Consider the following 14105-nt stretch of genomic DNA (forward strand, 5'->3'; position numbering starts at 1 on the left):
CCTTCTTCTCCCTGAATACGGCAAGGGCAAACCTTGAAGACCCGCTGCTTGAGGCTGCCACCCACCCAGGGTCTCAGCTACCTGCCAAGCCTGGGTTTTCTCCAACCTCACCTGCCCTCAACAATGAACACATTCAGATTTCTGGAAAGCACAAGTCAGAGGGGAAGCCAAGGTAAAGAGGAAAAGCCATGGAAGAAGAGCACTGTGCCTGGCAATCTACATAAGCTTATTCCTCACCAAAGTCACTGCCACAGAGGAGGACCTGAGACTCGGATGCCCTACAACTGGACCAAGGTCACACAGCTAGTTAAGCAGGATTCACTTATGACTCTGACTGGCTCCATTCCACACCTGGATATTCCAGAAGCAGCCTTATTTCCCACTGGTCTGCCCTCTGCTGTCCCTCTTCTACCCTTCCCTGGGCAGGGAAACTGCCTGCCCATCTCCCAAGCCACCACCTTGCCTGGTCCTAGCAGCTTCCTTCCTGCTTAGCCTTTTCTGGCCTCCATCTATTTCCCCTCATGCCAGTCAAAGCATTCATCTTTGAAGACAGGGTTTCCTGCCCACCTCCACCTTGGACTCCAATTTGCCTTGGCAGTCTCCTGGGCAGAGAGCACACCAAGTCATTCGCCAGCAGCTGGATATCTGTGTGCCTGGCAGCCAGGTCCCCTGGGGCTGGGGTCTGGAAGAGGTTGGAAAATCTTCCCTAGTGGCCACCTCCAACCTAACTGGAACTGGGAAGCAGGAGCTCTCCCTGGAAATTTAAAAGTTCCTCTACCATCCTAGTGGAGCTGAAATCTATTCAGGAGTCTTCCATCATGGAGAGCCAGCCTAGAGCCAACACAGTTCATCCCCATCCCCATGTTTATCCCAGAATCTCTCCCTATTCCACTCCATAGGCTCCACCACACCCTTCCAGCAGAGGTTTCTTCACAGGTGCGCAGGTAATACAGTGGGGAAGGAGCTGGGGCAGGTGTCCTGACCACACTGTCCTAGGAAATGCCTAGATGTGTGGGCCTGTGGAATATTGAGGTGGGGTTATCTGTCCAGGGCCTCAAGTTCACCAAGGGCCTTATATTTCTGATCTTATCTCCAAATAAGGTTATGCACAGAGTCATTATTGTATGTGTTTGAAGCGTTAATTTGTTCAATGTAAACATCTAAAATATACCACAGCTTTCAATCCTGCTTGTTATCTTGCTTTTTAAATACCAGGAACCTCAAAAATGGAAGAAGGCAGGCTTCACTCAAGCCTGGGAGGCCCTGATGTGTGTGTCCCAGAGGGAAGGTCCAGGGAAGCAGCACACACTAAAGAGTTATCCCAGGGCAGAGGAGCTGTAGGGGGCTAGGAGCACCGTCCTTTCAGTGGAAACTGCTGGCGGGGCTAGATCCCAGCTCCTCTGGAAGAGCTCTAGCAACTTTTGTGCCAGCGGTCCCCAGTGCTCTCCTCATAGCAGCAAGAGTGAGCCAGGCTGAGGAGGCGACAGGCCCAGACTGGCAGAGGAGTGTAAGAGGCCGCACAACCTGCCCGCCTGTAGCTCTGGGGCCAGACGCCCTGCTTCATGTTCTGTCACCAGGGCCAGAATCCATGTCCAGCGCCAGACTCCAGAACGGCCCAGCGAACCCTGTGTAAGAGAGGCGCCGAGGATTGGAGAGGCCCTGCTAAGGGCCCCGCTGGGCGGAAGGCGCGCGCTCCCTCCCATGGGAAAGACAGATGTGGGGCTAATGAAAGGGAGGCCGAGAGGCGCGGGGACGGCCGGGGAGACGGGGGCGTGGCGGGGAGAGGAAAGCTCCCGGAGAAAGCCGACCGGACCACCGCGAGCGAGGCCTGCAGCGGAGTCCGGAGGAGGAAGGCGCTAGGGACTGGGGCAGGGCCAGGGCGGGACGGGGGTGGGGGGTGTGGGGGGTACCACAGGCAGTTGGACCCGAGGGTCCTGAGCTGAAACTCAACACCCGCCTTCGGAAGGATCGTCCCTCTTTCTCCTCCGCCCCTTGCCTTCCCCTCCCCTTTCCCCTCCCTCCTTTCTCTTAATCCCCAGGACTGAGCCCCGCGCGGGAGAGGAGAGGGCCTGAGGGGAGGAGAAAGGAACAGCACTGAGAGGGGCCAGGAGCCCAGGAAGGGGAGGGAAGGGCAGCCGCGGGCCAGGGGTGAACCTGCGGGCCACGCGCGACCCCCGGAGCCTTCGCAGCCCTCTCAGTGTCCCCACCCCCAGCCCAGGCGAGTCCACAGGACCCGGGCCCCTGCTCCTCCTTCGCCTTCTCTTTGCTCCTTCTTTTGCTTTGTGGCCTTTCTTTCCCTTCCCAGAGACACCTGGGAGCTGCCCCCAAGCTCTGGGGCGCCCCACGGGGCCCTGCCAAGGGTGCGTGTGAGAGCGGGCGGCGAAGCCGGCGCCGGGTGCCAGGGGCCGAGGGTGGGAGCGGGAGCTCGTGGCCCTGCGCCCTGGAGCCGAGGACTGGAAGGGGGCTGGGCCCCTCCGCCGCCTGGGCGCAGGCCGCGCGTCGGGAAGGCCGTCCTGCCTGTTCCAGGGGTGCCTGCGTGCTGGTTGCTGCTGCCCGGGGCGAGGCGCCGTGGCGGCGACCTCAGATCCCCGGGCGCGCTGAGTGAGTGCGCGCGTGAAAACCGCCGCGCCGCCGGGGGTGCGAGTGTCTGGGCAGAAGCGGCCACTCCAGCGACCCAGCCCCACGGCCACGCTCTCGGGGGCCTTTGGCTCCAGGCAACTTGGGACAAGCGTCTCAGTTCTCGCTCTCCCTCCCTCCCAGCGGGGTCGCCGCAGACCCCAGCCCTGGGAGCACCGCTCTGCAGCGCGGCCGGCGGGTGGAGAGGGTTGGCCCCTAAACTCGCTCGTCCAGCCCAACCGCCCCGGCGGCTTCTCCCAGCCCTCGAGGCTCTCCTGAGCGGCCTGGAGAGGCGTCGAGCGCAGCCCAGCGCCCGCCTGCTCACCCGCCCCGCTCCCGGAAGGGAATTTTCGGCTCCTGCGAGCCCGGGGCGCCCCCGCGGCCTAGGGCGCGCAGCTCCCGGGGCCTGGCCGAGCCGGTGGCGCCCGGGAGGCCGCGGGGACAGCACGCAGCGCGCGCCCTTGGATGCCGTCCCGCAGCGACGCCCCGGCCCGCCCCGCTCCTCCTCCTGCCTGGCTAGCCTGCCTCTCATTTGGGAAGTTTTGTGGGTTTTCTTTCTCCTCCTCCAACCTTGGCGGAGGCCACGACTCAGGCGCCACTGCTGGGGGCTAGAGGCCGCGGACCATGGTGCGGGGCAGCCACCGCTGAAGTCAGCAAAACCGAGCCTGGCCTGAGGCAGGCTGCGCGGGAGGCCAAAGCCATGGCCATTGCCACGTCGGTGAGTCCACCAGGGAGTGGAGGCTGCCGGGGACAGACCTCCACGGCCTGCCCTGCGCTCCCGTCACTTTATTTCTGCCCTCTCTTTGTCTCTCTCCTTCGTCCCTTTCTTCTCCAGGAGGCTGTGTCCCCCTCCTCTCACTTTTGTTTCCCTTCTCCCTCTCACTCCTCATCCCCTGCTCCTCTTGGCTCCGGGCTCGCCCCTCTTCCCCGCCCCCTCCCCATTCTCCTTTTTCTTCCTAGAGGCTGTGCCTGAATGGAGGGGAGGGGGCAAGCGTAGCCCGAGTCCTGTCTGCTCCTTTTGGGCGGGAACAGATGGCCACTGGTGGTTGGCAGGGGCTTGTGATTGGGAGGCAAGTAAAAGGTTTGGAGGGGGCTGAAAGGACCTAGTGGCTCACGGAAAACGGAAAACGAGAGGCTGAAGGACCCAAGAAGGCCCATCTCGAGACGAGGGATAGAGAAAAGAGGGAGATGGAGCAAAGGAGGGAGATCAGGCAAGGAGAAAGAGAAGACAGAGAGAGGGAGGAGGGGAGGTGATGTCAGCCAGCCTCAGGCCACTTTCCAGGGATCGGGACAAAGGGAGGAGACAGCTGGCATGATGGGACAGTGGGAGGAGGCCTCCCAGAGAGCACAGAGGCTCTCTGCCACCCACTTTAGGCTGGCCATTCCCTCACCAGTCAGCTAGGCCGCTGGGGGATAAAGCAGGAGTGGTCACACCCATCATCAATCAGTCCATCAACAACTCTGTCCCATAACGGCAGGGCCCAGAGGCTTAGCTCCATTGGACAGAACTCAGTCCTAACACCGGGAGGAGCGCTCTACAGCCCCACCTCTGCTTTCTGTTCTACAGTCTATGCAGTCTGAATCCAGGCAGCTTTGTTCCCCTTCCACCCTCTTCTAGGTCCTGCCTAAGATTCCCAGGAAAGCGAGGCCGTCACCTGCTTTCTGTTCCCTTCTCAGTGGGGACTCTTGGAGAGAGACTGGAAAGAGAAGCACAGAGCCACCCAATGTCCTCCCATGCCCTTTGAGGACAGGTTCAAGTTTGGTTCTTTCTCAGACCAAACTCCATTTTTTTTTTTTTTTTTTTTTTTGAGACAAGGTTTCACCCTGTCACCCAGGCTGGAGTGCAGTGGCACAATCACGGCTCACTGCAGCCTCGACCTCCTGGGCTCAGGTGATCCACCTACCTCAGCCTCTTGAGTAGCTGGGACTACAAGCACGCACCACCACATCGGCCTTTTGTATTTTTTGTAGAGGCGGGGTTTTGCCATGTTGCCCAGGCTGGTCTCAAACTCCTGGGCTCAAACAATCCATCCGCCTCAGCCTTCTAAAGTGCTGAGATTACAGGCATGAGCCACCGCACCTGGCCCCAAATTCCTTTTAGTTCCTCAATCTGTAACGATGGCCAGGAAACCCTAGCTCAGAGTGGGGAAAGAGGCCCTCTGGAGATAGAGTACCTCTGGGAGTACTCTGGCATAGAGATACTAGTTCAGAAGCCAGCTGGTCAGCTTTGTAGTCCCAAGAAGGTAGATTTTTCTTTTTGGGGTCAGGGGCATTTATGCTAATCAAACTCACAGGATTCTAATAACAGCTATTATTTATTGAGCATTTACTGCACCTGGCCCTATGCTACGCTTTATCATAGTTTATGCATTATCTCATGCAGCTCTCACAACTACCTTGTGAAGGTAGTATCGTTATTATCTGAAAATGGATATGTGCATATGGAATTCTACAAAGGAGGAAATTGAGACTCAGAAAGGTTAAACAATCTGCCCAAAGGAACCTGGCTAGAAAGGGACAAACCGCCAAGCAGTGGGTTGCAACGGTAATCCCAGCTATTTAGGAGGCTGAACCCAGGCATTCGAGGTTACAGTGAGTTATGATTGTGCCACTGCACTCCAGTCTGGACCACAGATCAAGAGTTGGTCTCTAAAGAAATACTTTAAATAAAATTTTAAAAGAAATAGACACAGCCAAGACTCAACCCCAGGTCTGCCTCTAGATCCAAAAGACTGATTTATAATTTACAACTAAAAAGAAAAGTGCAGCACTAACCGGGAATTTGTGTCATCTGGTTAGCACGTTTCTTTGTGTGGGACAATATCCTTTAGAAGCCAAAATATAATCAGAAACTCGTTTGATGAATTGGGAATCAGGCAAGAAGAGGGGTCAATCTGTTGTTAAAATCACCCAGCCATGAGGGGCCAGACAACCTCACCACCAGAGGGAAACATCAGCCAAGAGGAACATGCACTCCTGCTGACTCTAGCAAGGCATCCTTCTCCCTAGAATCTGGTGGCAGCCTGCCTGAGATCTTTAACTTGAGATTGTTTTTGCTGAATTGGTCAGTCCATCTGGCTACCTGGCTAGTAATGCCTAACTAGCTGCTCTCCAACACTGCATGTAAGTCACCACTGCCTGGGATCCTACCAGCAAGCATCATCATTTAGCAGTCAAAACTGAAGCTGAATGTAATTGTATGTTTTGAGTGGTTTTAGCTTGATTCTACCAAAAGACATCATGGAGCAAGAGCACTGCGAAGGGTTATAGCAAAGGGAAATTGGGTATAAGAAGGCTTTCCTATGCGCTTGACTTGCTTTTGAGTTAGGGACCCTCTCAGCCACTGTTACTACTCTTTCTTTTAAGTAGATTCCTACATTTGTAATTGTGGAGAAGCAGTAGCGCAAGTGATTGAGAGCACAGGCTCTGGGATCAAGCAGCGTAGGTTTCAGATTATGCTCCACCAGCTGAGCCAGCGATATGGCATCAGACAAAGTACTAACCTCCCTCTTCCAGTTTTCTTTCCAAAATGGGGTAATGAAGGTTCCTCCCTCGTGAGGTTGTTGTGAGAATTAAATGAGATGAGTTGATTAATACAAAGATTTGCACAGTGTCTGGAAATGTTGTTTGCACTTGGTACCTGTGACTTATTACCTGAGCCTGTGGCCCTTGATGGAAAAAGCTTCTAAGCCCCCACCAGACAGGACTGGAAACAGGATGATACATGTTTCCTTTTGGTTGGCCTGCCAACCCCCTTCACCCACACACAAAGACACACTCTGTCCTGCAATGGAAGGGCCCATTGCTAAATGATGATGCCTGCTGGTAGGATCCCAGGCCGTGGTGACACACACACAAGAATACACACTTTTCTCCATGGTAACCTCAGCCTCTTCTGGTAGATCCTTATTTGCTAAGACTGAGAGCAAAACAATTGCTTTGTTTCTGTTTTCTTTCTTATTATGCCTGGGCACACTGGCCGGACTAGGCCTCTCCCAGTCTCTCAGAATGAGAGGTCTCTGCGGCTGCTTAATCTAACCTTTTGCTAGTGAGGGATAATGACTTGGGAACAGGGAGAAGGTAAAGGAGATTCTATGAGAGACTGTAGCAGGGCTTCATATGTTTTGGAAGAAATTCATTCAACATGTGTAATGACCAATTCCAGGTCAGGCCTTATTGCAAGGACTAGAAATATAGCAGTTCCTATGTTCATAGGGTTCACAGTATAAGGGAAGAAATTGATACAAAAAAAGCAAATAGACAAATAGTATAAAGTATGAGGACGGAAACAATAGGTGGAGACAAACAGAGAATGGGGCGGGGAGAAGAGTAAAGAATCGGCCTCTCTGAGGAGAGTTGGTCTAGTTGAAGGAAATGAAAGGAAGAGGGAGAATGCAAGTGGTGAAGCTGGAGAGAAGCTAGGGCCCAGGCAGAAAGCTGCATCCAGAGTTCAGGTTTTTAGCTTGAGGGAAATGCGGAGCTCCGAAGGGTTTTCAGCAGGGGTGACATGACCTGAAAGGGGTCTGAAGACCCTTCTCCCCACTCCCACCTCCCCCACCAGGCCCAGCTGGCCCGGGCACTGTATGACAACACCGCTGAGTCCCCCCAGGAGCTGTCCTTCCGCCGAGGGGATGTCCTACGGGTCCTGCAGAGAGAGGGCGCTGGTGGACTGGACGGCTGGTGCCTCTGCTCCCTACACGGCCAGCAGGGCATTGTGCCCGCCAACAGGGTGAAGCTCTTGCCTGCTGGCCCAGCACCCAAACCCAGCCTCTCTCCTGCGTCCCCAGCCCAGCCTGGCTCACCATATCCAGCCCCAGATCACAGCAATGAGGACCAGGAGGTGAGAGTGGGAGCCTCCCCAACCCCAAGCCAGAAGAGCCCCATTCCTCCCCGACTAGCCCCACCCAGGGCCTGCAGCAGGTGGGCAGGAAGAGCCCTGAGGCCACAGCTCTTCACTGCTCTGCGCTGGATGAAACCTGTCTACCAACCTTTCTGAGCTGTGGGCCTCTTGGTACAAGGAGAGTTAGAAGGTCTCTAAGCTCCTCGCACTCAGACATTGTCTGATCACTGCCCTCTCCGTTCCTCCTGACCCCCCATCTATTTGATCCTCAGGTGTATGTGGTGCCACCCCCAGCTCGGCCCTGTCCAACCTCAGGACCTCCAGCTGGACCTTGCCCACCCTCTCCTGACCCCATCTACAAGATCCCCAGAGCTAGTGGGACCCAGCTGGCTGCTCCCAGAGATGTCTTGGAGGTGAGGGCTAGAGGTCCCTGTGTATGTTGGGTGGGAGACAAATGGTCCCAAGGGAGGGTTCATTGCTGAGCTGACAGATGACTGACCACTCCTCTTCGCAGGTCTACGATGTGCCCCCCACCGCCCTCCGGGTGCCCTCCAGTAGCCCCTATGACTGCCCTGCCTCCTTTTCCCACCCTCTGACCCGGGTTGCCCCGCAGACCCCTGGAGAGGATAATGCTCCCTATGATGTGCCCCTGACCCCAAAGCCACCTGCAGAGCTGGAACCAGATCTGGAGTGGGAAGGAGGCCGGGAGCCGGGGCCCCCCATCTATGCTGCCCCCTCCAACCTGAAACGAGCATCAGCCTTACTCAATTTGTATGAAGCACCGGAGGAACTGCTGGCAGATGGGGAGGGCGGGGGCACTGATGAGGGGATCTACGATGTGCCTCTGCTGGGGCCAGAGGCTCCCCCTTCTCCAGAGCCCCCTGGAGCCTTGGCCTCCCAAGACCAGGACACCCTGGCCCAGCTTCTGGCCAGAAGCCCCCCACCCCCACACAGGCCCCGGCTCCCCTCAGCTGAGAGCCTGTCCCGCCGCCCTCTGCCTGCCCTGCCTGTCCCTGAGGCCCCCAGCCCCTCCCCAGTGCCCTCTCCTGCCCCAGGCCGGAAGGGCAGCATCCAGGACCGGCCTCTGCCCCCACCCCCACCCCGCCTGCCTGGCTATGGAGGCCCCAAGGTCGAGGGGGATCCAGAGGGCAGGGAGAGGGAGGATGACCCAGCAGGACACCACAATGAGTACGAGGGCATTCCGATGGCTGAGGAGTATGACTATGTCCACCTGAAGGTGAGCGCCCCTTGGCAGCCCCACCAGGAGGGACCCCAGGGGGACCAAGGGGAGGAGTGTGGAGACCTAGGGCACAGAGGCAGAGCCTCCCTGCCTCCCTTCTGTCCCCCTTCCCTCTCCCCTGGCCCTCTACCCTGCAGCCTGGGACCCCAGTACTTGGCCACAACACTTGTACCAGTGCCACACTGTTCCTCCTAGACCCAGCCTGGGGCCACCAGAGCTCTCTGGAGTCAAGGGACTACAACCTCTGATAACAGGAGTGTCCTTGGGAAGGAAGGGGGTCCGGGAAGGGAGAGAAAGTCCACAGAGGCCACCCGGTCCTGCTCCCCCACCCCGGCACTGAGACCTGATCCCCTCCTGCAGGGCATGGACAAAGCTCAGGGATCTAGGCCCCCGGATCAGGCCTGCACAGGGGATCCTGAACTGCCCGAGAGGGGGATGCCGGCGCCGCAGGTGACCCTGGCGGGAATGGTGCTAGAGAAGGGGGCCGGGGAGGGAGGAACGGGGACTTGGGAGAAGAACTGGGCCATCAACCGTGGAAGGAAATAGGTTAGGATGGAGTGAGAGTTCACAGGAACCAGGGACAGAGCGGAGGCAAGTTAGAAATCTACAGGAAGGAACTGGACCTTGGAAGAGGATGTTAGGAATTCAGAAAGAGGGGAAAGAATGTGTTGGAGAGGAGTCAGAAAATCACGCAGCCAAGAGAGCAGAAAGTTTCTGAGTTGTGGGGTCAGAGCTGGGCCTGGGGACTTCGAAGCCTCCTTCCAACTGTGAATTCCTGGGCTCCTAAGAGACCTGGCTTCTAATCCCAGCTCCACTACTGAGAGGCCAGGAGCTTTGAGGCCGTCAGTTAATCTCTCCAGGCCTCAGAAAGTGAGGTGGTTTCCTCAACCCTGCGTAGAATGGTCGCAACACAATAGCTACCATTTATCAGGTATTTACCAAGTGCCAGACCCTGTGCTAGGCACACTGCATGCGTTAGTATTAATCATAGCCACAGTTAATACGCATCTGGTGCTCACAGTGTGAAATGCACTGTGCTGAGCCCTTTCTCTGTATTATCTCAATTGATCTTCACTGCAGCCTCATGAGGTACATACCAGAACTGCACTATCTAGTACAGTAGCCACGAGCTACATATGGCTATTGAGCACTCAAGATATGGCTAGTTCAAATTGAAATATGCTGCAAATATAAAATGGACCCTGGATTTTGCAGACTCAGTATGGGAAAAGTCTCAATAATTTTCATGTTGATTATATGTTGAAATTATAACATTTTTATATTTGGAGTTAGATAAAATATATTAGGGTTTTTTTTTTTTTACCACTTTTAATGTGGCTACTAACACATCTAAAATTTCACATGTGGTTCACATTATGTTTGTATTGGACAGTGCAGTCCTAGACTCCCTGTTTTAGAGTTAAGGAAACCAAGTTCAAAGCCTTGTCTGAAATCAAGTTTGAGGTTGTTTGAATCCAGATCTATCCGATATCAAGTGTGGGCACTTCACTGCTGCTCTCTGTAGAATCTAAATTTTCCAATGGGTAGAGGTAAGAGCTAAAAGGATTGCCCTTGGGAAGAAAGGGAAGAAGGAGAAAAGAAGTGAGGGAGGAAATGGCACTGATGAGAATGTTCTCTCTGACCACTCCTCTTGCCCTTCAGGAGGCCCTGTCCCCAGGGGAGCCACTGGTTCTGTCCACCGGAGATCTACAGCTCCTGCACTTCTACGCTGGGCAATGCCAGAGCCACTACTCAGCCCTGCAGGCAGCTGTGGCAGCCCTGATGTCCAGTACCCAGGCTAATCAGCCCCCGCGCCTTTTCGTGCCCCACAGCAAGAGGGTGGTGGTGGCTGCTCATCGCCTGGTGTTTGTTGGGGACACCCTGGGCCGGCTGGCAGCCTCTGCCCCTCTGAGAGCACAGGTCAGGGCTGCAGGTACAGCACTGGGCCAGGCATTGCGAGCCACTGTGCTGGCTGTCAAGGGAGCTGCCCTGGGCTACCCATCCAGCCCTGCCATTCAAGAGATGGTGCAGTGTGTAACAGAACTGGCAGGGCAGGCCCTGCGATTCACTACCCTGCTCACTAGCCTGGCTCCCTGAAGGTCCTTTGGCACAGCTCTGCTCCTCCCCTGCCTGCCAAAGCCCCCCTTTAGGCCTTGGGTGGCTGGAGGGCTTTGTTAAGGGACTAGGAGAAGTGGGGGTATCTTTCCCCTTTCCTGCCCTTTCTGCTCATCTCAACCTCTCACAGAGGTGTCTTCTCCCCCAACCTACTTTTTGTACAAGCCATTTTGTATAAATTATTTATATTTAATATTATTCCCTGCTTTGTCAGGAGCAGGTACTAGGCTCTGGGGCAGTGAGGAACTGGACCCTTCTCTCCTCGGCCTAGGGTGGAGGTCACTGCACTGCCACCCACCTCAGAAGACTGGCCGTGAAAAGTCAGGTAGCAGAAACCTGGGGCCACATAGAGCTTCTCTCTTTTCCTGTTTCTTGGCTCTAGAAGATCAGGGCTGCACTGTTAGCTGAGAGTGCGGGCAAGACATAAACTGTCCAGAGTTTGAAGGTTCTCAGAAAGACCAGTGGGCTTCTCCCCACAGAAGGCGGAGAGAGCTGGGGCTCAGACATGGGTGTGCACCTCAATAAACTCTGCTGTCTGCCTCCCTGACTGCTTCTTGGGAGCATGGTGAGCAGCCCTGGTGCTCAGCAGCCATACCTATGGGACACACACTATGAAAAGGATGCCTTTAGGGGTTTGGGGGAGATTTTACTCCTTTCTTCAGCAACTATTCACTGGACAAGTTCTCTGCTCCCATGATGCGCCAGGCACAGTTCTGCAAGTGTATTGTGAATGTATTGTTCTAGTGGGATACACAAATAAGTCAGTTAAAATACATAAATAAAAACATAAACCTGCCATAGATTTGACATTTGCTGGTGATGGAAGTCGGCAGGATGATGTGAAGAAACTAAGTAGATGAGGGGAGAGGCCAGTGAAGGAGACTTTAGACAGGGTGGTTGGGAGGTGAGATCTGAAATGAAACCCAGAGGAGGAGAGTCTGAGGACTAGTGTTCCCAGAAGGCAGATGCCGATGACTGACCTGAGGGCCTTCCTCCAAGACTTCATTGTCATATGATGTCATTAGAGAGGTGTCAATGTGGAGAGAAGCTGACCACATAAGGGCCTTGAAATGTGCCATCCTGGAGAGGCCACCCTAACTAAAGGCCCAGCCTCAGCTTTGCACCACAGGATAGCTCTGGCTAACTGGAGACTGCTGCTGGCCAGTCTAGGCACCCTCTTCCTTAGCTGACACCAAGAGGGTATAGGCCCTTTCACTCAGCTTCCAGGTAGATCATCTCAGTATGACCTGCTCATCATCCTTCTGGACAAACCATTTTCTGGAGGATCCGCGGTGGCAGATGAATGCAATGTGTTGAAAGGTCAGTCTTCAGGACTTTGGTGAAATTGATGAGACTATGGCTTAGATAGATCACGCTAGCCATTTACCACAAGGGAAAACATCCAAGCTACAAATCAATTGCTTCAGTTCTGCTTTCCCAAGATACTACAATGGCGTGATGACTGGATTGGGGGCATAATCATAGTCTGTTGGCACCCCTGCACATTTGCCTCCTCCCCTTTAGGTTCCTTTCTCATCTCACTCTCAAAGAAAAATGCACTGTCAGATTCTGGGGCTAACAAAATTCACCCCTATGTGTTGAAGTCCATCGTCCATCATCTTCCAAACAGAATTTCAAGAGATTAGCCTGGAGTTAGAGGTTTCAATTCAAGTCTCTGATCTGCCATGTACTTGTGTATCCATGGGTAAATCATGCCAGTCCCTCTGAAGTCCTGGTTTTATCTTCAATATTAGCATGATCATAATGGTCTTACAGGGTTATTATGAGGACCTAACAAGAAAATGCATGTGAACAGCCCCACAAGGTATAAATTAAGTGATTGTTATTCCAGGACAGACACAAGGATGCAGACAATAAATCCCCAAGGAATATTGGCTATTCAGCACCATAGTAAAACCTGAAGAGATGCTGAAATGAGTTGAGAGAGGGGAAGTGGTAGGAGGCTGCTTGATGCATTAGCAAAGAAATGTTTCGGAGGGATGCAGTGACTCGCACCTGTAATCCCAGCACTTCGGGAAGCTGAGGCCGGAGTACGGCTTGAACTCAGGAGTATGAGGCCAGCCTGGGCCACACAGTGAGACCCTGTCTCAACAAAACATCAAAAAATTAGCCAATTGTGGTGGCACATGCATGTAGTCCCAGCTATTCAGGAGGCTGAGGTAGGAGGATTGCTTGAGCTGGGGAGGTGGAGACCACAGTGAGCTATGATCAAACCACTGCACTCCAGCCTGGGTAAGACAGTGAGTGAGACCCTGTCTGAAGAAAAGAGTTTCCCATATGTGGAAAATTTCTGAACAGAGACAAGTTAAAGGTGTGGTTCAGTGGAGAGAAGGGGAACAATTTCCCAGCTGACAATGATAGAACACTGCTTTCTAGCCCTTACCTAGGATTGCAGAATAAAGTACCTATCAGGTAACAAATCTCTTAGACATGTGTGTCTCTACCTTTAATGTATAATACCTATGCCTGGAGATCTGGTTAAAATACAGATTATGATTTAAGGGTCTGGGTGAGGCTTGGATTCTGCATTTCTAACAAGCTCCCAGGTATGCTGCTGGTCCATGAACCACACTTTGAGTAGCAATAATAGAGATTAGGGAAGACTCCTGTGTAGCAAAGATGTTTGAGCTGAGAGCTGAAGGATGAGAAAAATGTGACTAAGAAGCTTTTTAGGTGCAGGAACCAGCTTGTTCAAAGGCCTCGTGGCACTGGGAAAACAAGAAGAAGGTCTGTGGCTGGAATGCAGAGAGTTTGGGGAAAGAAGTGAGACGGAACTACAGACAGCATGTAACCAGGCATATAGAACCATGTATGAGGTATCTAGATTTTTAATATTCACCTTGACAGTGAGGAGACACCACTGAAGGCTGGTTAGCAGGAAAGATACATGATCAGATCTGTATTTTGAAAAGATCATTCTGTCTGACTATAAATGACATATGGGTGGCAAGGAGGTGTAAACAAAGCGGATGCAGAACACCAGTTAGGAATTAGGGGACTAAAGTGGTCTTTGCAACAGGTAGCTTGACTAATAGGGGTAGAGATGGAGAGATGTGGGATGTCTGAGAATATATAGGAAGTAAAATGGGCAGAATTTTGTAAAGGATTCAAAATGGATAAGGAAGAGAAAGCTCTAAGGGCTGTTGCCTGAGCATTTGGCCTCAATGCGATGTTGAGGGTGCCATTCGCTGCAGAAAAAAAGCAGTGGAAGACAACCAAGTTATGGGGGAAAAGCAAAAATTTGGTCTTGAACATATTGAGTTTGAGGTCCCT

The 14105-nt window shown here is 53.7% G+C and overlaps 1 protein-coding gene across 3 annotated transcripts; it reads left to right on the plus strand.

Moving 5' to 3' along the window:
• The first annotated feature begins 2589 nt into the window (after nucleotides 1–2589).
• EFS (embryonal Fyn-associated substrate) lies at nucleotides 2590–11611 on the plus strand. 3 transcript variants are annotated; one of them, XM_003260651.4, is made up of 6 exons: nucleotides 2709–3334; nucleotides 7178–7456; nucleotides 7729–7869; nucleotides 7971–8693; nucleotides 9057–9146; nucleotides 10359–11611. In XM_003260651.4, the coding sequence occupies exons 1-6, from the start codon at nucleotides 3317–3319 to the stop codon at nucleotides 10791–10793; spliced, it is 1686 nt and encodes a 561-aa protein (XP_003260699.1). In that variant the 5' UTR covers nucleotides 2709–3316; the 3' UTR covers nucleotides 10794–11611. The 3 variants fall into 3 exon arrangements, with proteins under 3 accessions (XP_003260698.1, XP_003260699.1, XP_030658439.1); XM_003260650.4 differs by lacking the exon at nucleotides 7178–7456 and having other exon boundaries at nucleotides 2590–3334; XM_030802579.1 differs by lacking the exon at nucleotides 9057–9146 and having other exon boundaries at nucleotides 2999–3334.
• Nucleotides 11612–14105: the final 2494 nt, after the last annotated feature.

This window comes from Nomascus leucogenys, chromosome 22a (assembly GCF_006542625.1).
Source record: "Nomascus leucogenys isolate Asia chromosome 22a, Asia_NLE_v1, whole genome shotgun sequence".
Taxonomy (NCBI): domain Eukaryota; kingdom Metazoa; phylum Chordata; class Mammalia; order Primates; family Hylobatidae; genus Nomascus; species Nomascus leucogenys.

Excerpts from the sequence above, each read along its gene's own strand:
- EFS (XM_003260651.4), top strand. Across the intron at positions 7,457-7,728 it reads ACAGCAATGAGGACCAGGAG|GTGTATGTGGTGCCACCCCC; the intron begins GTGAGAGTGGGA and ends TTTGATCCTCAG. Across the intron at positions 8,694-9,056 it reads ATGACTATGTCCACCTGAAG|GGCATGGACAAAGCTCAGGG; the intron begins GTGAGCGCCCCT and ends CCCCTCCTGCAG.